The sequence below is a fragment of the Antedon mediterranea genome, chromosome 6 (genome assembly GCF_964355755.1).
Source record: "Antedon mediterranea chromosome 6, ecAntMedi1.1, whole genome shotgun sequence".
NCBI lineage: Eukaryota > Metazoa > Echinodermata > Crinoidea > Comatulida > Antedonidae > Antedon > Antedon mediterranea.
In genome coordinates this window covers 3,057,593-3,083,950 of record NC_092675.1, presented here as the reverse complement: position 1 = coordinate 3,083,950, position 26,358 = coordinate 3,057,593, and the positions used below count along the sequence as shown (strand labels likewise).

General features: G+C 31.0%; 1 protein-coding gene across 1 annotated transcript in view; it reads left to right on the top strand.

Annotated features, from left to right (window-relative positions):
- Positions 1-26,358, top strand: part of LOC140050949 (ras-specific guanine nucleotide-releasing factor 2-like) — a 67,582-nt gene that overhangs the window by 564 nt on the left and 40,660 nt on the right. Inside the window, exons 2-6 of the mRNA XM_072095964.1 lie at positions 1,424-1,726; positions 8,133-8,242; positions 16,663-16,810; positions 21,438-21,458; positions 23,031-23,129. Of these exons, the coding sequence (XP_071952065.1) occupies positions 1,466-1,726; positions 8,133-8,242; positions 16,663-16,810; positions 21,438-21,458; positions 23,031-23,129 (639 nt within the window). The 5' untranslated portion in view covers positions 1,424-1,465. The remainder of the gene's footprint in view (positions 1-1,423; positions 1,727-8,132; positions 8,243-16,662; positions 16,811-21,437; positions 21,459-23,030; positions 23,130-26,358) is intronic.

Below are 26,358 nucleotides of genomic sequence, written 5' to 3'. Positions count from 1 at the left end.
ATTCATATTTTTATATTGCAAACATTTGTTATTACTATTATATTTAGCCTGTTCTGTGTATCTTTCATCACATGTTTTACATTTCTCAGTTTATACAAGAAAATGCCTCAATAAAACACTCAATATTAGATGATGATATATTAAACATTCTCATCAAATCTTTTTTTCATCCTACCATATCAATTTCTATGTATGAGGATTCACCTCCTAGAAAATATATTTCTGAAGCCCTTTCAAACATTTTAAATGGGAGGTGGTTTTAGTCATTTTATTTGAATACACAACACACAAATATCGCACCACTTTTTTTTTTTCAACAAGATTAGCACCGGATCTTCTAAGGGCTTTTTTCTATCATGGTCACTCAACCCAACGGGCTCACTCCATCAGGTCAACTGATTGGTCAACCTTTGAGCCAACAGACTTGCCCATTAATATAGGGGTGTCCCCTAAATAGATTGGGTTGACCCTTTAAAGATGTAATCTGATGATCAGCTGGGGTACAGACAATTGATTTAATTTTAATATCAAATTAATTATGACTTTTTTTTAGTTGTATTAGAATAGATGTGCCATAATGTGAGAAGCATCTTTTTGGTTTACATGATGTTAATCAAGTTGTCATAGTAACAGTAATCACATTTAGGCTGTCTGGTGAAATAGGATACCAGCTAACTGTCAAATTAGATGCTTCCTAAATGAAATAATAATCAAAATGCATTATTATTGATCTATATAACATGAGCATGTAAAAGTATCTTCATTGACCTACTGTATTAATGACCTTTGACCTGCTTAATGTTATATGAGAATCTCGTAATCGAGGTAGTTTTTAAAAAAGATTCAATTATTCCGGGTGCCACACATTCTCAACCCAGGGAACTCCAACTTCCAATCACTTTTCACGGCAAACATCTAGAAAATACAGTATTAACGCATTCACATCGCAAGAAATAAAAAAAAAATGCTTGTACATCTCAATGAGGTGTTTTGAAAACAGAAATCCCAAAAACAGAGATCCTAACAAAAACTCAATATAATATTAATACTTACTGTATGGGGTCTCTGTTTTCAAGATTTCTTGAAAAAAACCAGAAATGGGAACAAAATCTCATATTACATTATATTTAAATAAGGGATGTCTGTTTTCAAGAAATCTTTGCCAAATCTGTTGATACCGTACATTATTTTATCTTACTTAAAAATTATACTGTAGTACGTTTACTAAATAAATAAAAAAAAAAAAACAATAAAAATGTTGTTTTAGCGTTATTTTTCTTTTAAATGTCTGTTTTCACATCAATGTTTTAAAAAATACCGATAACGATGACTTTAACATTTTAAATACTATATCATGTATGTAAACATTCATGTCAATGTTATTATTTTAAAACCTTAATCCTTCATTTGTTCATTTTTAAAGATGTGTTAGAATGCAGTGTGTACAACGAGACACTAAAGAACCATGCAGAAAGCGATAAGATTGGACGAAACACAACTTTTGCACTTGGCATCCAGAGCAAAGACGGACAACTCAATATGTGGATATCTACAGAAAAAAAGTTCGGACGGGCAAAAATGGAAGATACGCTGGTGCACACTTTATCAGAATTTACTGTTTTATTATGAAAACGATACAGTGTTACGGCCAATCGGCGTACTGCTGATAGAAGGATGTTACTGCGAGCGTTACGCTAACGCTCGCAGTTCTAGAGATGAAAAGCAGGTAAACAACTTTTATAATACTTTCATTCAGGCCTTTTCTTTTGAGGTAAGCGAGTGAGATAATTCGCCTAACAAACTCCTAAACTTCCCTTGAGGTGTTCGATTTACAACAAGCTTACATTTGGTAAACTTCTACACACCAAAATACAAATAGCCTGCCTACAGCACCCCTGAATATAATTAGGAGTGCAATTTGTAGCACACCTACAATTTTAAAAAGTCAAGGCCTACAGGTATGCTATATTACTGCTACAAATGCTCCTTGTAATCATCTTATTTTGTAAAGTATTGTAAATTGTTAGGTATTTCTGATTAAGACAAAAGATACAAAACCATAGAGTATGGTGATGGGCATCTATAGTAAGATCCTACACCCTTAGCCATATCATTTTCAATACTGTTTTAGTGTTTATCACAAATTGTTTACTGCTTTTTAACTACTGTACATACAAGTGGAGTGTTACTGTAAGAGGAAATCAAACCAAATATTACTAAAGGGCTGTATAGATTTCATGAAGTTTTATTAATATACAGTAATCAGAAAAAATTCCCAACGAAATGGAAATGTTATAATGATTGTCATTTATTTTTTTTCCGGATTACAGTGTCGATGTAACTACGAGACAATGCCCGCTGAATTTATTTTTTCACAGAATCTTTGCAGTTTGTTAGACAGATAATTTAATTTAGACATAGTACAAATCCTGTGCAAGCTAGCATTTAATCATGAACATAATGAGAAGTGTAAATCAAATGTTCCGAACCACAAATTATGTCACATGACAGACGGAGTGATGTTACCTATCATATGTAATTAGCATCACAGCTAATTAATTGCAGGGTAAAGACCTTTATGATTTGTTGAGATGGAGATTACTTTTTTTGCTTATTTTATAAAAAATAAAGCCGACAAGTTTTCTCTTTTGAAACACTGTTTATTGAGATTCCGAAAGAGATGCTTTCTGCTTAAAGGGGACTCCAATGGAAACAAGTTTTTTATTGGGTTATCCTCAGTTCATTCAGTCAATAGTGTTTTCTTTATCCCTTATTTTTGTTATGTTGTCTGTAATATTGAATGAACTGAAATAAAATTAAATGAAAAGGAATGAGGGGTAATATTGCATTTTTAGACTACAGTTTACACCTAATCCGTATTCAGTGGACATCACTATTAAAGGAGAGAGTCACAAAGTTTTCTCTTTAGTAGGGGTTCTATTGGTGTATTAAAGCAAGCAGTTAAATTTATTCCACAAATCATTTTACTGACGTAGTGCTGCTTTGTTTTATTATTAATATAAAATACACAAAATAGTTTAATTAAATATTTTAAAGATACTGTATATTGTCCCCCTAAAAATTTTTTTTTTAAATATACCATTTTTAATGTCGCGTAATATTTATTTACCTTGACCAAAAACTGAATAGAAAAACGGATTATTTACGTGAAAAAAATGTTATTTAAATCAAAAAATACTTAAATTGTCTGTCAGATTTGGTTAAAATTAAGCATTTCTTTTGTCTTTTTGTACTGTAAGTGAAATAACTTTGTGAATAACTTTATTAAAACTGCAAAATGACCTACAGTATTTAAAGTCTGATTTTATTAATCTTCATTTCATGTTTTTGGTAGACAATACAATTTATTTTAAAAAATGAATTGAGGTTGTCACACTACTGCGAATCTTTCTTAATTGAAAATGTATACAATTCCTACAGAGTTGAATTAAACTATAGTAAAAGTACAGTATACTAGATAGTACAGTAAGGATAGACCGCCTATGAGCATTCATGCATGACATACCACAATAGTTTGGTACACTGAGGATACGCTAGCTAATATCTAGTAATTACTTTAATCAACATTTTGAATTAATATTTAGTATGATAATCATTATCATCACTATCTTCATTATTGTCGTCTGTCTTCATTAGTGTAATCATTGTTTACTGCTTTTACTAATCAACACCATTTTACATTCATTGTAGTTGATGTATTGTCTTCTGAAATGGGACATTACAGGGCAACTTATGTTTAAAGGCATTTTCCTTAAATTTTTTTAGATTTGCTTGTCCTAATAATCAGGCCTTCTTTAAAGGCGAGCGAATGCAATCACTCACCTAACACACTCCTAAACTGCCCTTGAGGAGTGCGATTTACAAACACGCTTAAATTTGGTAAACTTCTACATACCAAAATACAAACAGCACACCTACAGCACCCCTGAATGTTATAAAAGTATCTCTGCAATGCATTCAGATTGATACAAAAAACATGACATTTTAAAAAGAATAATAATACTGTTTAATCAATTCTACCAATAATGTGAAAGTTGAAAGTGGATGTTTTGATTTTCAACAGGTATGAGGATTAAACAGTCTCAGTGTTGAGGTTTAATTTATGTCATGAATAAAAGAGATTCTCACTTAAACTTAATGAATATAAATTGTTTCACGGTGACAAGCTAAGAACACGTTCAATATCTGTAATGCATCATAAATGTACTTTAGCTATTAAATCAAAAGCAGTTCCAATTAAATTTCAAGAGACTGATACTTAAATATAGATTGATTTTTCGATAATAGTTTTGTGTTTTCAGCACAGAGGTGTGAAAAGTGGCACGATGGTGTTAAACATGACATAAAATGCATTTTAATAGTAAAATGAATTCGCTAGACACATTTAAATCATTACTCTTCTCTTTAATCTTTTATTGTTGCTAATTCAATAGGTAAATTTCTGTCATCCTGTGCTTTTATAAACTGTAATTATTAAATAGAATAGTACAATACTGATAGTATGTATGAGATTATTATGGTACTACTTTACTTACTTACTTGTTACTTGTTTGCATAGCTATCCCCATTATTGGGGACATTTCGCCGTCATTGACATTATGTTGACATAGCACAACAATGAGAGACATTAATTTTGATGAGAAGGTCATTTTACTACATTTTATAAATTAATTTTACAAATTTAATATGTCCGCATATTGCCTCTCCACCCATTGATTTCTCCGCCTCGCCACCCAATGCTTTCTCCACCTCTCTACCCAATTCTTTCTCCACCCCTCTACCCAATTCTTTCTCCACCCCTCTACCCAATTCTTTCTCCACCCCTCCACCCAATTCTTCCGCCACCCTTTCTACCCAATGCTTCCTCCACCCTTTCTACCCAATGCTTTCTCTGCCCAATGTATTCTTCAACTGGTTCGAGTCCCTGCCTATGAATAATGCATTGACAGACTTTTTTGCGTCTTTGTGTCGTCCATTGAGCAAATAATGTTTGCTGATTTTAGTCGATATAAATGTTGAATTGAATTTAATTAATGTTTTAATATTAAGGTCAACCCCTAATTCAGGGAACACTTTGTTCAGTCTCGAAAGCCTCTGTGTTCATCGGAGCGTGACATCTTTATTCCTGTTATAATTAATTACCGGTATTAATTAAATTAAATTTCATAAAATCATCATAAATTGAAAATAGTTGTTTTTCAGGAGTGATCTTGACATTTTCACATGATGACAAATGTGTAGTTTATCACTCCTAGAAAATTGAGATTGGGGCATGCGAAGTATAAAAGTAGGCGCGAGGTTAAGTGTAAGTTGGCGTCATCATGGATATTTTTTTTTTCCAGATAAACATTCCTAAATATTTCATGTCAACAGGTTTTTGTGAGCTTCACATCAAATTTCTCTCCATAAATGTGGTAACAGAATATCTACACTATGAATGCGAGCTGAAGAAGAATTGTCAAAATGTTGGGCTAATGACTTGGTTGAGTTTATTGTATCTGTGTTAGTTCAGATCAAATTGAATTAACTTCACATTACAGTAAAGTATAAATTTCAGGTAGTTCAAATAACTTTCTAGTATATTTTTCATTAGATGTTTTTAAAATCAAACCATTTTCCAGAGATAAATTTTGTGCTTGTTTCAAAATAAAAATACAGTTAGCATTATTTTTCATATTTATTGCATTTCTGCTGATTTGTTTGATTGCTCATGAAGACGCGAGAATTAATTTTTTTACTCTGATTGGTTGCGCAATTTTGTTTATAAGTAGAAATTTCCTGTACTGTATGACCTCTGTGATTGTTTGATTTTCGGTAAAATATTCTGACTTATCATAAATGTGAGCGGACAGACTTTTCTTTCTGAATTGCAAACGTTGTTTTCGTGTGTGAACATAACCTAAGATCAGAGTGACTATCCAATCTATGTAAGCTTTCTTTTGTAATAAGGATCAGGTTTCTGCTCTTCTATCCTAGAATGATAACCGTTATTTTGCGTGTGTGAAAATAACCTAAGATCAGAGTGACTCTCATATCCATGTAAACCTTCTTTTGTAAAAAGGATCAGGTTTCTTCTCTTCTATCCTATATAATGACAACTGTTAGTTTGCGTGTGTGAACATAACCCAAGATCAGAGTGACTCTCCTATCCATGTAAACTTTCTTTTGTAATAACGATCAGTCTTCTGCAACATAATTTGCATCTATTTCTTCATGTCCACAGAATTAATTTACGTTTTATTGAACCGATTCATGATGCTTAGTAATATTGGGCCTGAGGACAGACAGAAAAGAATTATAGGAAATTCTCTATTTAACAATCTGTATTTTTGTATACATTATTCAGAATGTTGAAATTACTAATCGGCATCGCTAGCAAAACGTAAATTAACTGATCCTGTAGTGTATTTATGTATAAATAAATGTTAACTCTATCAATATCAAACAGAAAATTATTTTAAATTGTGTTTAAATGCATAATGATTTGCAATTATTTATTAAAGAGTGATGTGATTAATACAATTATTTTATTAACCATATTACTGTATGATACAGTACTGTAATTGTAATGGCTTTTCAACAATGGTATAAATTTCGTAGTTATAATATATAATGTTTAATACTTGTTTTGTTGCTCTGAGGTCAACCAGTTTCAGAGGTTTGACCACCCTGTTAATTCCTTGGTGGCCAAAACTGAAGCAAAACATTGTTGTAATCTTTGGCTATGTTCAGACCCATGGCGTTATACCGTTTACCATTTAATCAGTTGATACATGTAGTTTGTAATACCTAGTTTATTTTAACAGTTTGTATTTGTAGCCTAGTTAGGCCTTATTTATTCTGGCCTTTTTGTTGTTGAAATCAATCTCTCACACATTGACGATACAAGATGTCAGCCTAGGTCAAACCTTGTTTCGCGTCATAACAGGAAACGCTCTGATTGGATACAACGTTGACTTACAGTAGCGTTGTACGCTAAAACGGTACTATCAACCGTTTTCCACCACAACGCTACAACCGTTGTATGACGCGTTGTACGCTAATTCCCAACTGTTCAGATACACATTCTTTTAGCGTCGTACGCTAAAATGGTCTAACGCCATGGGTCTGAACAGTGCCTTTGTGTTATTTTACTTGGTTGCCCATCGAGACAGACCATTTTACTTGTTAGTTGCCCTACTTGAATTTGTTGTTTCTCCCGGTCCGAGGGCAACTGATAAGCCAAACATGGATTGTTTCTATGTTTAATTATTTCATGTGTGGTAAAACAATAAACAAACAAAACATTTACATTAAAAGTATTTACAGTTGTAATGTATATAAAATTTTATTTTATCTATCCTTATTAAATAGTGACAATTAGGCTTCCTTTTGATCGAATTTGCTCGAAATGCGGATTCGGTGAAACCAACTCAAAATTCCCTGATGCATACTATCCATGGTTTTGTAATCATGCGTAATCTCTTTTCGTTTATTCTACTCACCAACCTTTGCTGTGATGTTTACGCATGTAATTAGCGATACTAAACAGGCCCTAAGTCTTGTTTAATGTAGCGTATTGTACAGTACTGTAGGTATCTGGATATGAATCCTGATATTCATACACAATCATTAAATCATACAATATAAAGTGCTGAATACCATTTCCCCATCTCCAAAATTATTCTATTCCATTGTATTATATGTATATGTATATAACATTTTTTTCACTACTGTACAGTATGTTGATATAAGTTTGCGGTACACTATATATATTTAGTTCTGAAAAGAACTGTTGAGTTTCTCAGGACGATCAAAGTATATTGAGAAAAAAAAACTAAATTTACGTGGTGTACTGCAAACTTATATCAACTTTTGACATGCAAACCATCAAACAATATATTTCTATTGCTATTATCACTATGTTTATAATAATCTGTAAAACGGTTTTTCATCATTTTTTTTTCTATATATTACAATACATTACGTTCTTGAATATTAACCTACTGTATGATAATAAAACTTAATCTTTATTTTTCAAATATAAGGTCTAAGATTAATTTAATTCAATTGATCCAATACTATCGGTATAATTAGCTTAAAATTAAATTAACAATTTTCAACTATTTCAGTATTGGTATTTGACAATTCAATTCCGGGGAGATGTTTTACGGCAGTTTGAGTTCCGTTCTGAGACTGAAACGGAATGTAACGCTTGGGTGGATATTATTCAACATTCAAGGTATGTACAGTATGTAGCAGTTAAAATTAAAATTGGGTGTGGGTAAATTATTTCTGGGTAACAAACAGAGTGGGTGTGGTGGGTTGATCCCTGTTGGCGACAGGTTTTGTCATTATCATGGGTGTGTCAATGACCCATCCACCTCAGCTCAATTACAACCTTGGCATATTGTATTAATAATAATAATAATATCCTAATATCCTGGATGTATATAGCGCCTAATGTTGTGAAACCTCTAAGCGCTGAACATTATTAGCCCAGTCTTTTTTTTGTTATCAAACACGTATGGAAACATACTCCCATAATGCAGCTAGTAATCAGTGCAAAGTTGTGTCTTGATCTAACCGGGTACCCATTTATACACCTATACGTAAGTAAAGTATCTTGCGTAAAGGATACAAGCAATGCGGCGAGAGTTAGATTTGAACCTCGGTCTCACGATCAGTAGTCCAACGTTCAACACCCTGCGCCACACTCCCTCACGCCCTCATATTTTTTATAAATAATTCTCTTTGGCTATGGTCGCACTACAACCTCAAGCCTGGCTTGACTCACCTCACTCACTTGTTTGAAATTCTGACCTATTGTGTAGATTTTAAAAACAATTTATTTTTATTTATTTTATTTATTTCTACCATTTTCATATACAATATGAAAAAGTTCTATTTATTTGTTGTTGCCGAAACAGTTCAATGCCAAAACATTTCAATGTAAATGTTTTTTATATATAATTTACAAATGACAATTAATTTACTTACTTACTTATACAAAATATGAAACAAAAATACTTTTTCACACTCATACCTTGCAGTTAAGCAAACCGAAGCGGTCATTTCAAGCGGTCAATTAAACTAGCAATTCTCAGGTCATTGGACGGATATTAATGCTGCTGTATCAATTCCCAACGGTCAGCTTCTGATTTTCTTTCGGAATAAATCATTGGCTATTTGTGGACTCCTGATAATAACATGTGGTATTCTTTGATTTTTTTGCTATACAATACAAATCCAACAATTCAAGCTCTCGAAATATGTAATCAGTTATTATATTGATGTTAAAGGCTTTACTCTTAGGAAATGTTTTATTTGTCAATCAAAATAAATCATTAATAATTAATATATTTACAGGTAGTTGTCTATTTCGTGCCTAGCTTACCTGGATAAACCGACAAATGCCAAATTTCTCCTCGAAGAGCGATATATACTTGAAAAGTAGAAAATTTTCTTTGCAAACAGCAAATCTACTGTGTATTGCAAGCTCTTTGTCAGACATGTTTTGTCTTTCATGTCTCGAAAAGAAATGATGATGGTGAATTGTGGGATGTTCCCACTTGAGGTTTGTGGTACCATTTAGAGAGGGGGGTGTTCAATGAATTTTCTACTTTTCGAGTATATCTTGCTCTTCGAGGAGAAATATGGCATTTGTCGGTTTATTCAGTTAAGCTAGCACTCACACCATCACCATTTCTGGTTTGTGTAATTTTATTGATAAAATGCTAAATAATTATTAGTTAATTGGTGTTTACACTGTTGGATGTACAATAAATTAAAATAGATAGAAGAAATAATACATTTTTCAGGAATTATTAGGGCTTTTCTAATTAGCACCTTTTTAACACCCTCGTCATGGATGAAACAGCACTATTTCTCAAGTGTTTATGTACGCGCAACCGAGGTCGTCAAATTGATAACTGTGGCCTCATTTTGTAGATTCATAATCAAAAAGTAAACCAACTAAATACAATTCTAGATAATTTTTTTTCTTTAGAAGTAGGTCGTTCTGTTTATTAAAAAAAGAGAAAACTGCCAGTTATACAGTAAGTAATGTACACTACCTACTAACTGTATTGTATGTTAGTAGAGACATATTCTTATAAGAAGTGGGTCACATTCTCTTTATAGAAGAAATAAAAAGAAAACCGCCACAGGATTGTGTGCATTTAATTTGGAAAAAAAGTTGTTTTGTATTTTATATTCTTTATCAAATAAATATAACCCACAGCAAGATTGTTTTAATTCAGAGGCACGTCTGGTCTTTTCAGGCGTGCGAATGTGATCTGATCACAATTCTTTCTTAAACTCTAGTCGTTGTTAGACATCGCATGTCTCACCTGTGTTCTCCACACCGTATGTTTATAGGTCCAAGTGTGAAAATGTTTTTCTCTGAATGTTTGCCATCCATTTGTTTACAAGCACACTTAAATTTTGTAAATTTCCACAAACATGGATACAAACAGCACACCAACAACCCCCCTAAATACTGTATGTTTAGAAGTGTAATTTGCAGCACACATTCTGTTGTTTTAGATGCTTTTTGGATACTATTCTCATATTAAAATCAGAATAACAATTTAATCAATTTAAAACATTTTCAATGAGGTATAGAAACTAATCAATATATTACTATTATTAATAGAGCTTGGTTTGGAAGTTATATTCAGAATAATGTGTGTAGTATTAGGAGTAGAAATTGAAAATGAAAGATCTATTTCAGTGACACTTCTTTTATTTTCTACACATTTTCCACGCTATTAATTGTGATTATTTAAAAGGTTCATCTGGATCTTTGTATTTAAGATTTCTTTTTTATGATCCAATACAAAATATTTGAATATTAATAATGATCAACTTTTTATTCAAACGTTTTATTCTTGAGCACCCAAGGTGTATAGACTTGAATAGTTTTTTTTTATTGAATCATCATCCAATCTTTAAAAACTGCTATTATAATGTAAATGTTGAAGAAAGCCTCTGTTTTATTTTACAATCAGCTATGTACAGTACCATCCTAATTCTATAGAATTATATTGTATGAAACGCAACACTCACTTCACGTTTTATCATTCACTTCCCAAGATTACGTATCAGAGTATAGATGTATTTCTCATAAGCCACTTAGCAATCGATATACAGTACAGTAGTTTCAATGGTCATGTTTGATTTTGTGATAACGAAAAGATAATTAATTGATTCTTGAGATATGAAAATATAAGTATCTTTTTGATATCATAGCCTACTGTGTAGATCTTTGTTGAGAAATACATTGCTTTATTAAAAATTTAGAGAATTGTTATACTGTATGTAGTATTCAGTACCGACAAGGTCTTTAATTTTCAACTTTATTATTTATTCATTAAAAAAAATTAATTGTATTGATTCAATATTTCATACAGTACATGGTTCTATCAGTCGATTTCGTGCATAGCTTACCTGGATAAACCGAGAATAGCCATTTCTCCTCAAAAAGCAAGACATAACTCAAAAAGTAGAAATTTTCATTGATCACCCCTCTACACAAATGGTATAGTCCAATAATAGAACTGTCATTATAGAGTAATACAACCCTGGCACTATCAGGGTTGAAACCCATGCCTTAGTAAAATATGGACATAACCACAATCGTTGACTATTTAAGATGAATGATCATTTTTGAAATTGTGAATAAATTAGGTAATCTAGTTAAAAAGCAGATTTGTTTGAGCCATAAATTTTAAACAATGCATTGTTACTCTGTAGCTGGCAAAAGGTAAACATTGTGCAGGATATGTTAGCATTGCGGATTAGCCTAATAATGAGAAATGATCGATGATTACTCTTTAGGAAAATATATAAATATTTCAATATGCACGCAGTAGGACAAAGTAGAATAGGAGTACAGTATGATGATGAATGAATGGCCAAGTAGTTAAGACAGTGGAACGTAATCATAATATCGGCAAGGGTTTGAGGCTCATTTGCTCCATAGTTCTGGTGGTGGAGTCTTCTCGAAGGACTATACCGTAGGCCCAGTGAAAAAAAAATGTTTTTGTTCTCTTTTAGAGCATTTAGTAATACCTTTTGAAAAAAGGTAGAGTGTTGTGCTAGTTCAAACAGGGGAGAGCACAGTTGGCTACACTGACATGACATGACATGACCTAGGAGAGAAGCATGTACTGTACTGTAGTTGAAAATGAAAAATCTAAGTCTACGTATACAAGAACTATCTAAAGTGCCATTGAACATGTTTATTTATGAAAATTGTGCTACTATGGGATATTAATATTAATTCAAACAAAGTGCATACATTTTGTTAGGTATTACAATTTACATAAGAATTTAGAACCCTTTGGCACACCTATTCATGGACACTTTCCCAAGAAACGACACAATACAGTGTCTATATCGTGCCTGCTTATAGTAATCCTTATAAAAAGGACATATTTTTGGTTTTCCCCATAATAGGTGTTCTATTAAAATCCACTCCAGCTCGAACAAGTAATAAAATGACCATAAAAATAATGTAGATTTAACCCCCATTTTCTAAATTCAGGATCTGCTGCTGATTAGTTACATTATAAATGGATGCCCATATAACTAGTTCAGCTTTAAGGTCTGTCTACACTATCAAACTTTATGTGGAAAATAAATGGGATGTGCCCATATGAACACGATGATGTCATATCACTACCATATTTGGGCATATCACTTCCATATTTGGGCATATCACTACCATATTTGGGCATATCACTTCCATATTTGGGCATATCACTACCATATTTGGGCATATCACTTCCATAGTTGGGCACATCACACTATAGTTTACACACAGTATCAAGAAGTGCATCTAATGCGACTGCTTGCATAAATATTAATAATATAAATTATGGAATATTATTAATTATCAATTGAGAATGAATTAATGAAAATGGATTATTTGTAATTATACATGACAGTTGATACTGTAGTTCTTTACTAATTTAACACCTGGCCTATTCTCATGTACTTTGTGAAAATTATGAAATCCATAGATAATATTAATAATATGGCAATATGTAACTTAAATTGCCAACCATAAATGTCATATAAATTAATACCAGCACAATGAAATTCCTAAGAGCAATTGTTATAAAACATTAGATTTTATTATAATCAATTTTATCATAATTGATCTTGGCTAAATTTACGTCCTTCTGTTTGAGAATTGGGCGCACAAAATTAAATTATTAACCACGAATTACATGTTTTTTTTATCATATAGTATGATAATAAGAAAAATAAAAAATAATTAATTTTAAAAGAAAAAAATAGATGTAATTCAATGTTGAATTGATCATACACACACAAAAAAAAGACCTAGTTGATTCTTGAATATAATGGCACATCTTTGGACCCAGAAAAGTGCCTCTAATGTAGGTGTAAACCTGAATGGCGATGGGTTGTCCCAAAATTATATTAACAACTTAATGCAAAACCCATTTTTAGCATATTATTTAAAAACATTTTGAAACAGCGTTTACAAAATTTAAACTCTTTTACAATCAATACTGATATTTAAATTGAATGACAAAAAAAGATTGACGTTTCGTCATTAATTTTTTTTATAAGTTATATACTACAGTATAGTATAACATCTCTTAATTCTTAATAACACTGATATTTTCCCACTTTTAGCATTCATTATGCTTATGATTTTCTGAGAAGAATGGTGTCCAACGAACCCTGATTGCTAACAACTAATTTACCTTCGATTTTTATATTGTTAATGAAAAGTGCATTGCTTTATAATCTACACACTAGATAACAATGTTTCTTATTACCAAGTAATTCACTAAAATTGAAACGCAATAGCAAACAATATATCCTCAAAGAAACCATTCAACACTTTTGTATTTAGCAGACGACGCTCATTGAATAAGAGTGTACTTCAACTAAATGTAGGCTGAAGGTTAAGTAGCAGATTGCACATGCGTATACATGCTTCTGTTCTTTAATTATTTATTTATGTCTAGCTAAATTATTAAGTATTGACTATGAGAGTACAGTAGTTCCTTGTGTTTCTTTTTAATTTGGTCTTTTATATGTAAACTACATTTCATATTACAACAAGGTCTAAGAAAAATGTCAAACCTAAATACTTAAAACTTCTGGCCATTTATCCAGAGTAAAGATGAAAGAAAAACTTTTTTTTTTGCTGTACTGTATGGCCCTGTTTCTGCTGCCAATCCCAAATATACCGTATAAATATACCGTATAAATATACCGTATATATACCGTATATGAAATTCGTGCACCGTTTCCGCTGCACATACTTCGTGGGTGGGCTGTAAAAAAAGTTGGCTTTCATATACCCAAAATGCATTTTGTGAGACGGAAGTATGGATTGACCTAGAGTCTCGTGTAGTGAGGTTACATGACAAAAACAAAACAATTATGGTTTCTCAAAACGTCTTAGCATTGCTATTTTAAATCTAATGATCAGAAGTGGCAACGAATTTACATCGCACAAACAATCTAGAAATGTAGAATGGGCATTGACTACATTTATGCAAAGAAGACGACGGCGTTTGCCGATAACTTTGGCGTTATTAAGTCTACCACAAATTCTGCTTTTATTTTGTTTGAGATACTTTTGTAAATCTCGGTATCTCTTCTGTTGCCATGTAGTCTCCCCCCAACCTTCGCTTCTCCCCACAATTGAATTGCAAAAATAGTTATTTCTTCAGTCCACAGTGATATTTTGATCTGTTGCTTGCTTATTATACACGCGTGTGTCAATGCAGCAGAAAAACCCAAACAAACGCGTCACACTCTGTTAGTTTTTGACCTCGTGTCATGGGCCGGGTCACATATACGGTATATTTTGAGTGCAGCAGAAACGGGGTACGAAATATACGGTATATTTTGGAATATACCGTATAATATCCACAAACGATGGGGATATTTATGCGGTATATACCGCATATATATACGGTATATTTTTTATGAGACCCATTTCTGCTGGCAAAAAATATACCGTATATAAAATATACCGTATACAGTATATACGGTATATTTTTGGCAGCAGAAACGGGGCCTATGAGGAAATGACCAGTGCTATTAACTATAGTACGTCTGGAGGTTATAGGTGAATAATGGCCAACTGCCATGCTATTATGTCTGTTAGCACTATACAGTGTAGCGCCTATCCTGATTAATATGATTAAGTAATCTTCATTACTGGCACCTTTCAATTCACAGCATCTGATTAGAATCGCCGGTCTAATTTATTACCATGCCATTACTATTGCCATGTCCCCGAATTATACCCCTCCGCAAAATAGTGAGTCTGTTTTTTTCACAATAACAATCTGATCTATAGCTATATTTTTTATGCCCTAATAAAAACCCAGCAAGTATTTTTGTTCTTGACCGATTGCTTAACGTCCTATCCAAAGGACGTGGTAATCTTTTCTAAATATACAGGAAAAAGATCACCTGTGCCTTCTCAAACTCTCATGACTTTTTCACAAAATGTTTGATAGTCAGAGTCAGTTACAAAGCAAATTATGGTATTCTACAGCTTGAGAAAAAAGAGTTAGAATAATGGTGTGAATTTCAAAGACCAACTTCACCACCAAGCTCGCATGATGATAAACCTGGGGAAATGTAATTGCTATTAATGAATAAAACGTTGAAACATAATATAAACAATAACATTTTCTTAGTGTTCCTGTTAGTGGTGGTATTTATCGCTGTTGGTTTTGACTGAATAAAATAAAATAAATAAAATTATGTGGATTGTAATAAACAATAATTTCCTAGTGTTTATATTAAACAGTTCTTAGGTGAGAAATGGTAAACAATTAATTTAATTTCATGTGTGTTACTGTTTTTAAACAATAGTTTTTTTAGGTGCGTTTTAAACTATAAAGGTGTGTTGAAAAACTATAATTTCTAAGGCGAGTTATAATAAACAAAAAAAAATGATTGAGTGTCTTATAAAACAAATTTTTTTTATGTTTTTTCCATTAATTTTTCTTGAAAAATTTGTTTGATGATATCGATATTAGATATTTTTTTTTACGGAATCAATCATTTATCAATTTAAAAAATCATAATGTGTCATTAACGTCTAGAAAATGGATAATTCTTTAATTTTCTAAGAAAAATGACATGCTGTCTTTTGTTGACTTCATCTTCCATGGAAATCAATGATTATTATTCCTATAACTACACTCTCATCATTATTAGGGAGATTTTGATTAATTTATTTTTGGTTCAGTTTGGTCTTTTTGTAAAGTCACTAGACCCAATATAGTAATAACAAAAAAAACCAATGTAATGGCTTTTCTTAACTCGAGTATTAAGACATTAAATAATAAACAAAGAAAATAAGAATAAACAAAATGAAATAAGCAACAATGCAAATTAGCTCTTTTTTAACTCGGATATTTTTTTAAACAAATTTGCAATAAATAACTACAAAATAATATTTAAAAAAAATTAGAAGCGAGAGATTCTAAATGAGACTGTAATTGGTAAAAAACGTCTATGTGAAGAAGTAATCCCAATATTGCTTCGAAACCCAGACTCCTCTGCTCGATATGTAGATGTTATTAGACCACTGAAGAAGTCATGGTACGCTTAATTAAGTTAAAAATAACATTTTTTTTTTTTTTTTAGCTTCAACATGATTTTATCTCAAAAGGAAGAACTTGAACAAAAGTATTTGCACCTTTTACAAATACTTGACAGTGAGAAGACAGCCAAGTTAAATCTTCGGCAGCAATGTGAAGAGTTGACATGTGAAGTATCCAAGTTAAAGATGGAGGTAAAATAGTTTAACAGTGTAATTGTTTAATATGAATAATGGATTTATATTTGATTGCACGTTATACAATAATTTTTACACACAAAACAACTTTCATCTTCTCGGGCTGGCACAAAACAGCAAGATTATTATTAGTATAATTACACTACAGACATGTTTAGTATTAATATGTTAAATACTTCAATTTGGTGCCAATTCAATTATGAATTATATTATTATATATTAATATTTATTTGTTACTACAATTTCTCTACAGTGGTACAGTAATTGTTTATTGAGAGTTAATATAACTGTAATTGCAATTCAAATCTGACAGTGCATCTGTAGTAATTGTAAGTTTTAAGCAGAACTCAATCTTCTCTCTGTGCAGGCCAATTTGCCACCATAAGGAATCCACTTGAGGTGTCTTGTTGATGACACATTCAAGAAATATAATCCATTAGTCACTCACAGTATTATTATAGATGAGCTGCAGCCATTAGAGCATGCTGTTAGAGCGTTATTGTACTTTTAGTGAAACACCATCTAACCCTTTGGGTGGAAGATGAATATTAATAATGTTCAGAAGATAGAAGTTTTCTGTTTAATTTTTTAGCTTGTTTTAAAGCAACATGTCCTTTTTAAATCTGTTTTCGATTCGATCAATATGTTCATGACATTTTCCCTGTTTGTTTTGCATCCTTAAGGCCAAATAAAACTTGCCTGAGTATGGTTATTAAATTTATTGAAATTTGATGTGAATGTTAAAATATTGATTTGTGATATGATAATATGAAATAACTGTAAAAATATATAACGTCATTGTTAAACATTTTAATTGTAAGATAACATCTGGTACATAAATTCCGTATTGATCAAAGCTTTTTCGTATTATTATTACTAGTAACCTCTTAATATTTATTTAACATGAATAAAATGATCAGCCTCTAATTACTTGAAATTACTAAAATATTGATTGATGATTCTTATGTAAATAAAAATATCATTTTTGACACAACAAAATTTATAATACAGCATTTCACTTTATTTGTTGTATTGATTAAAACATTTGATTGATGTTAATTACTTAACCTCTTAATATTTGATGAATTAATAATGTTACCAAGCCCTTATTTCTTGTGAATACTGAATTAATAGGGAGTTTTCGCAACCTTACGAATACGATAACGAAAACGGATACGTCACACATTTGTGAAACTTTTGAGCTGATCCCCATTTCATATTCGTAAAGCGTATTCGTGTTGATGAATATCACCAGTCATATTTGTAACTACAAAACGAGTATAGTTTTTGATCTATTTTGCACATTTTGCATTTGAATCAGGAACGATTTATGATTATTATACTGTAATATTTATACTTTTATTGAAAGTAATTTACTAAAATGCCAGGTCAATTTTGATAAATAGTAGTTTTTAAAGTCCTCACTCGCTGTGATGTTACGCTAGGCCTAGGCAGACAAGCACCAAGCAACACGTATCTGCTGCGCTTCGCTCAAATTTACCGCAGTCATATTTTGGACGGCGCCCTCAATATTTCGTTGCCATGCGAAACAGATTTTTACTGGCTTATGAAAAACGAATACGTGTGCGTGACGTATCCGTTTTTGTTATCGTATTCGTAAGATTGCGAAAACTCCCTAATGATTCATCCATGTTATAATAAATATGTTTTATAAAACCTTTTAATAATGCAATACTGTATTAGTTATTTTTAAATCTTATCTTTTATACTTTTAGGGAGACTATAGACTGGATAATAACACAAAATGACCATTAACATAACATAATCTTTAGATTGCTTATAATATGTCAAAATGATAATATTACGATCTAGGCGCTTAATATTATTACAGAACCCTAGTGGAACAAATACCTATGTAACACATAGTCAGTGCCCAGTGGGAATATTCCATAATGACTACTGTAGAGTCATTGCTAGAAATATTATGATTATTGTAGATGACAGTCATATTCAGTAGAAATAATTAATATCTGATGCGTAGTACTGTACATGCAGCTACAAGTAGAGAACTGCAGTGGAACCCTTCCTTTGGGATACCCCTATTCAATCATATTGCTATTCAATGACACCCCTATTCAATGACACCTCTATGCAAGGACACCCATGTCAAAATTTATTAATTTCTATCAATGGTAAACAATACAATAAAAAAACCTATTCAATGACACCCCTATTCAATGACACCCCCTATTCAATGACACCCCCTATTCAATGACACCCCCTATTCAATGATACCCCCTATTCAATGACACCCCTATTCAATGACGCCCCTATTCAATGACACCCCTATTCAATGACACCCCTATTCAATGACACCCCCTATTCAATGACACCCCTATTCAATGACACCCCTATTCAATGACACCCCCTATTCAATGACCCCCCTATTCAATGACACCCCTATTCAATGACACCCCCTATTCAATGACACCCCCTATTCAATGACGCCCCCTATTCAATGACGCCCCTATTCAATGACATCCCTATTTAATGACATCCCTATTTACTTTCTAATGAAATGAACAAGGGCAATAGGGGATACCCCATTTAAGGGGAGACTTTTGAGTCCTTAAGTTGTTTCATTACTGAAGTCGAGCTGTAGTAGATTAGCATGGTTTAATCCAATGATTCAATCCTGACCTACAGTAGTGCCAGGGTTTCTGTTTCTACCCCCCCCCCCCCCCCCCTATTAAGCATTAAGTCAGATTTTAAAAGTACATACAATTATAGTATATTTTGTAATTTTATACTAGGTGCTGTTATGCGTAAATACTGTAACCTTTTTTTTATTAGATAAAAAAACACACCAGGATTGATAATAGGCAACTTTCTATCATAGAACATAGCACAATTTAGTTACAGTACTTCTGTCATGGAGGAAAAATAAAGAATATTTGCACATATAGTACATTACTAGACACAGTTTTAATGCTATTTCCAGCATATGACACGGTATGCATCGGTCCTGTCGTCACAAATCAAAAGCGTCCTTACACTAAAGTATAGTTATACAAATAATTACTATAATATAGGGTATATATCTTACTTGCTGTAAATATTGTTGAAATAAAAACTAGGAAAAGTAATTCAATCCCTGTACACGTTAGTAAATTAAAATCTGCAGGTAGGGATAATCAATAGGTACTGTACAGTAATATGTAGATTTTTTTTTCCAAATCATTGAAATTATAACCTTGTTGTCACACAATTACTGTGTAATTATAAACGATTAAATTATATAAAGCAATTAAACACTTTAGCACAGAATTGCTGCAAATAACCCTTAAACTGAAATGTCTTGCTGGTAGGCAGTTACCTTACAGTATCTAATATCCAATTCCTACTAAAACATAATGTAAATAATAGATTTTGCCATTCTAGAAAATTTCAATGTGATCAATATGTAAATTATTAAAGATTTCTTGGGCTAGTTGATAAAGTAAATTATTTTCCTTTAAACTTATTTTTATTTTTCCTCATCACAAGATAATTAGTCTAATAATCTGATGTCTGCAACATACAATAACCAAACTTGAATGAATAAAATCTGGTATTAAATAAAACTACAATAATTGTAGACAATCTATTCGTTATCATGAATAATACGGTAGTAACATATCCAATCTTGTATTGAAACAGTCAATTTTGACAAATTGCCAATGTATTTTTCATAATAATTTGTTAATGGGTGATAATATTACTGAAGTGCGGCATTCAATATAAAATTATGCAATTATATCTGTACATTTAATGTGCACACTTTAAAGTACTATACTCAAACATGCAGTACTGGAAAATTATACCGAATTCTTAAGATAGTGTACAGTGTAATGCAAAAACATTGTAGAATTATAAACCATCTTAGATTTACTACTGTATTGCTATTTTAAAATATCTGTGAGCTGTAGATATTGTATCATTATACTAGTATATTCAACTATATGATATTGTTCCATTTTGTCTATTTGTCTACAACAAAATTATAGATATGTTTATTTCATTGTTAGATTTTCACACTTGGGTTCACTTTGAACCGATTTCAGAACGCCCATCCAGTTCAGATTTGTCTAGTTTTTACACTCACATTCCCTATACTGTTCACTAACCCTTTTTTCACAAACACAGGCTGTTTTAAAATGATAAGATCTTTCACATCACTGAAAATGTACAACATATGTTGTGCTAAGAAAAAAATGTTGTTTACCAAAATTATTTAGTTTGCTAGTACTAAATCCAGTAGGATAAACAACAGTTATAAGACAGAATTAGAACTCTGATTCGTGCGTAGCGAACCAACAATAGCATATTCTCCTTAAGGAGTGAGTTACTCGAAAATTATAAGTTCATTAAACATCCCTGTCACAAATAGTATAGAAATCCCGATAAAGCATTTGATGTGAAAGATCCTTAATTTTTTTCACATAATTTACATTTTTTTAAATGAATTTTGTATGAAATGCTATTATATATAATCATGCAATGCTTTTCTATTGTGCTATATCTATGTTAAGCAGAAGCTCATCATTTTTTACATATTGGCCTATTTTATACATATTTCAGTGTTTCGCTTTCTCATATTTTTCACTTGCCTTCGAAATTTCAGCTAAAAAGGGAGATAGTAGAGGTACAGTATACATTAAGATTTTTCAAAATGAGTGAGAGTTATGTGTGTGAGGACGAGTAGCGTATTTGATGCTACTATGGATATCGGGGTTTTAAGTATACAAGGGTTGAGTTTAGTGCAGTCTGTAAATTGTACAGTCCTGTACTACTGTTTAATTAATATTTTTTGAAATCTCCAAAATCAAATGCTACTTATTTTATTTTTTTTTAGTGATTTAGAGCAAAAACATGATTATTGGCAGGTTTTTAAATTAATGAATTAGTTTACTTTAATACAAATTCAGTCAGCTATAGCTTCTTTTTTTCGAAATTTTGTTTAAATATATATTGTTCATTGAAATCAATTGAATTAACATAACATTAAGTTATGGTTTTCAATATCATTTCAGTTCAGAATTAATTTTCAAATTTACAAACTTGCTCCAATCTTCATAAGATTTGTTCAATTATCTCGTTGAATGAAAGCTAAAATAGATCAATTTGTAGTGGAGACATTAAAGCTGTATTTAAGCTGCTTTTTTATATCATTAAATTGATTTTCAATCTCACATTGCCATGCATGTTTGTATGAAAAAGCCTGTTAAATCGTCACGCCACTTTTTTCACTTTTATGTTTATTCATTACCTTATTAAAAGATTGAGTGATTTTGTTATATGGGTCATGTCAAAATGATTCTACTGTAGTTAACTTCAACACAGTGTAGCTGAACCATTACCAAAAGAGCTTGATTAAAGTAAATTGGATCAACAGGTTAAGACTCGGAGTGTAAAACAAAATGGAGATATAGCAGCAACTGCAGTAGAATAATTTGTCCACATTATGGTCCCTTTACGCATTAAGTATGACTGCTAGCTACTTCAACAAAGTTTATGAAAATGCTACTAGCATTTGGTAGCTTATTTAACTTTAAAAAACAGGAAAAAATGTTAATATTTCATGTGATATATAAAGTTGTTTATCAATCAATCTCATTCTCTTTATAATTTTTTTTAACATACAGTACTTGCATGAATTTTAATTAGAATCGTAAAAATTGACCCCTAGTTTTGATCTTAATGAATTACCTTTGACCTAATGTTGACCCAACCTCTATCTTTTTGTAACTCTTCCTACAAACTATTTTTTATAGATCCTTTTATTTTGTAGAGATGTACACATTTTAGATTGTCTTGTCATAATTAGTAAAATTTCATTTTTGATCATTTTTAAAAATATGTTGTTCAAATCGGTCATAAATGTTCTATAAAGAATAATGGTTTTTTTTTTTTTAAATTTAAAATTCTTCTCAACGAGCACAGACTCAGTTTTAAGTTTAATACTATTTATGATATTTCTGTAACTATTTGAGGAGGATCAGAAGAAAAATATTTATTTACAGTACCTTAAAAAACTGCCTACAAAATGGCCTATTCAAAGTTTAAACATCTTCATGTTTTGGGGGACAAATACATCTTCAAGAATTAATAAGTAAGGATAACAAGATTACCTGATCCATCTTACCTATGCAATATTGGAATAACTATATAGATGCATTAGTACATTTGTTAATAATAATTGTTTCTTTTTTGTCAGTTAAATATCCTTCATAGAGAAAGGAAGCGGTCTGCAAATATTATACTACAAGACCAGAATCAGAATGAAGTGTCTGAAGAAATGAAACAGATATTAAAGGTAATTTAGAAAATAATTTTATTTAAAGGGTAGCTCAAGATTTTTTTTTATTGTTTATTAATATTATAAAACACATTTTCAATTAATTGCATTATAATAACCCTATTTGTTTTTTATTAGAGGTAAAAAGCAGAACAATTATTGTGAAATAAGGCTTTTTTTAAGTGGTGCTTAGGACTTTTTTGTAATGTTATAAGATAATTCACCAAAATTGACATTTTGTTAATGTAAATTTAATGCATTTTTCGTAGGGAAAATAATTATATAAATTGAAAGAATAATAAATTTGACAGAGTAAAGCAAACTATTTTTATTAATAATAATATTAATAATATTATAATATTAATAATAAATGGTGAATATATAGTGCATTTATAATAAACAATAAAAACTTCCAACCAGGAGCTATCCTTTAAAAAGTCTTCCTATTTTGTGTTTCTAAACGTGATAAAGATATTAAAGGTAATTATAAAATAATCTTATTTTGTATTTAGCCTTTCTGATTAAATTTGCATAAGCCATTCCCTTGGAATAAAGAGGTACAGTAATAATAGAAAAAGAATACTTCTGGTAATATTTTAAGGCAAGGTTCTCGCCAATCAGATATTAAATAGATTTGACACTAATTTATGATGATATATGAAATTGTCTTTATTACCTCAAGCCAAAACTGGCTTTGAAATTGCGTGTCTTTGAAATAAATATAATAAATTAAGTAATTTAATACTTTTACGTAAATATGGTATATGGAATCTTCTTTTACCACAAGCAAAGGCTTTATTTATTTATTTATTTTATTTTAATCATTTCGGCAATAGACATGATCAACTTTACGAAATATAAAATATAAAAGTAGAAGACGGATCCGAGTTTTTGAAAAGAATAAAATAAAATAAATTAAAATTAAAGTTGTACAGACTGGGCTAAACTGGGAAAAAATAAAATGAAAGTACACTTCAGTCTAGTCTAAGTGGCATCATTTACAACCATGAATTATTTACATTTATTTGGTATTATGTAATAAAGTCTCGAACTAAAAAAGTGGTTATTTGTCTAATTATTGTTCAACTAATCTTTTAAAGTTTTATTTCAACTCCCCATTTATATAGCTAATTTATTATATTTATTTAGGTGTATATTAAAAAATGAGCATGCAGTCTGTAGGATGAAGTTATTGGTTTACAAAAAATAAATTTAGTCTCATCTACTGTACATAAAATTTATGTACACATTTTGTTAAAATACACTTAAATTAGTCTTTTCTATCTAAAATAGATTTACAATAAATGAAAATTTGTTGAAAATAACACCCATCGAATGGAAAAGTATATCTAAAATACTATGCATAATGGCATCCATTTCAAATGTCAGCGTACTCTAGATCCACACTGCCTAATAAAATTCACTTAATCTTTAGATAATTATAATATTAATTTATTGAATTGTAAATGAGTAACAACGTAGGTCAATTCTTAAATGAATTATTAATTCAACACATCAATCATTATTTGCGTAAAATGGATCATTTGCTCAATGCAGAATGGCAGTGTTGTGATTTATGTAAAATATACATCATGTTGGTTAGCAGCAAATAGGATTGCATTATTTATTATGCTATTTAAAGGTAATATTTACCTAAACAGGTGTAATGTCATTTCGGCTGTTCTTTCAGTGCTTATAATATATCTGATTCACACATACAAAAATCGTACAAAATGTGACATTTTGTAACAAATTGTTATCGTGGTACAGTATGAACGTGTAAAAGCATTACGTGTTTTATACATAGATGTAGAATCTCAGAACATCGATGTAGCACAGCAGTATCTGCAGATATCTTTTCTGATTAAATTTTTTTTTAAATAAAAAAATTAAAACTCTGCTTTTTCTAAAAATCTTATTTCATTTTTTCAGTATAGATTCCACTGATCTATTTTAAAAAATAATTTTAATTATTATTAGAAATTTTTTTTTAAAAACAGGATGTAATGGCTTTTACAAGCTCAATGATTTGCTTTGATTATTGATTTGTATTGATTGTCTAAATATAGACCGGTAATGAACACAGATGAAGCGAAAAAAATTATCAATGGATCTTTGTTTAAACTCTGCTCCCATTTCCGGCTGTCACTTTCGATTGTGAATTCTTTCATCCATAGAGAATTTTTTTTAATATTATGTTCCGGTTGTTTGAATGATGTACAATAACTATTTAGAGATCATGACAAAATTATTCTACTTTTTTTTACTGCAGTCATCATTTATGCTACAATAAACATGACTTTAAACTATTACTATTCGACCAAAGGAGAAAGTCCAAGTAAATGGACCAAATTTTGATTGATTGATTGATTGATTGATTGATTGAAATTTATATTTCTACTGGGTAACCTCTTCAGTCAAAGACTGGTCTCCCAGAGGGCCCAGTTGGTGATCAGTGGCTGTGATGTACTAATACACCGGGGTAACCCCCTACTCGTCTCGAAAGATGTACTAGGTTCTTTAAAGTGCACACGAGCTAGATGTGTACACTGGACCTACGGTTTATAGTCCTTATCAGAGAAAACTCGTTCTACCACCAGAACCATAGAGTGAGTGAGCCTCGAACCCCTGCCGATGTTATGGCTACGTAATTAAGGTTCCACTGTCTTAACCGCTCGGCCACTCACTCATTCATGGTAATTTTACCAACCCTACCTATCTAAGTTTGGCCTAAACAGCCTTTTCTAAAAAGCTTGGACGTCCCCTAGTGTTTCAATGTAGAAGTTTACGAAGCAGTCAACCATACCAAAAAATAGCTTGCTAAATTAAATAACCTAAACAAAATGTACTTTACTGTAGTTTAATAATAATGATAATAATCAAAAAATTATTATTAATATTATAATAAATCACTATATTATCTCTATGCTTATATTATAGTTAAAGCAAACATATAATCATTTATATTTAGCCTATGCTTCTGTAGTTGTTAACCCATTTACTATGTCTAAAATCATGTTATACCTGTAAAGTCAAACATTAAACATTAATTACAGGAAAATCAAGATCAGTACAGCTGCACACAAACTGAAATGATATTACGTACATTGCTGACTTGTTACCGTAAAAAGTTGTTACGTGTGCATCGTTTGTTTCAACATTCATAGTTACAGTGACACACTGAGACATAATGTTACAGAGCTTATAGAAAGTTGATCACCAACTAATGGAACAACTAATGAACTAT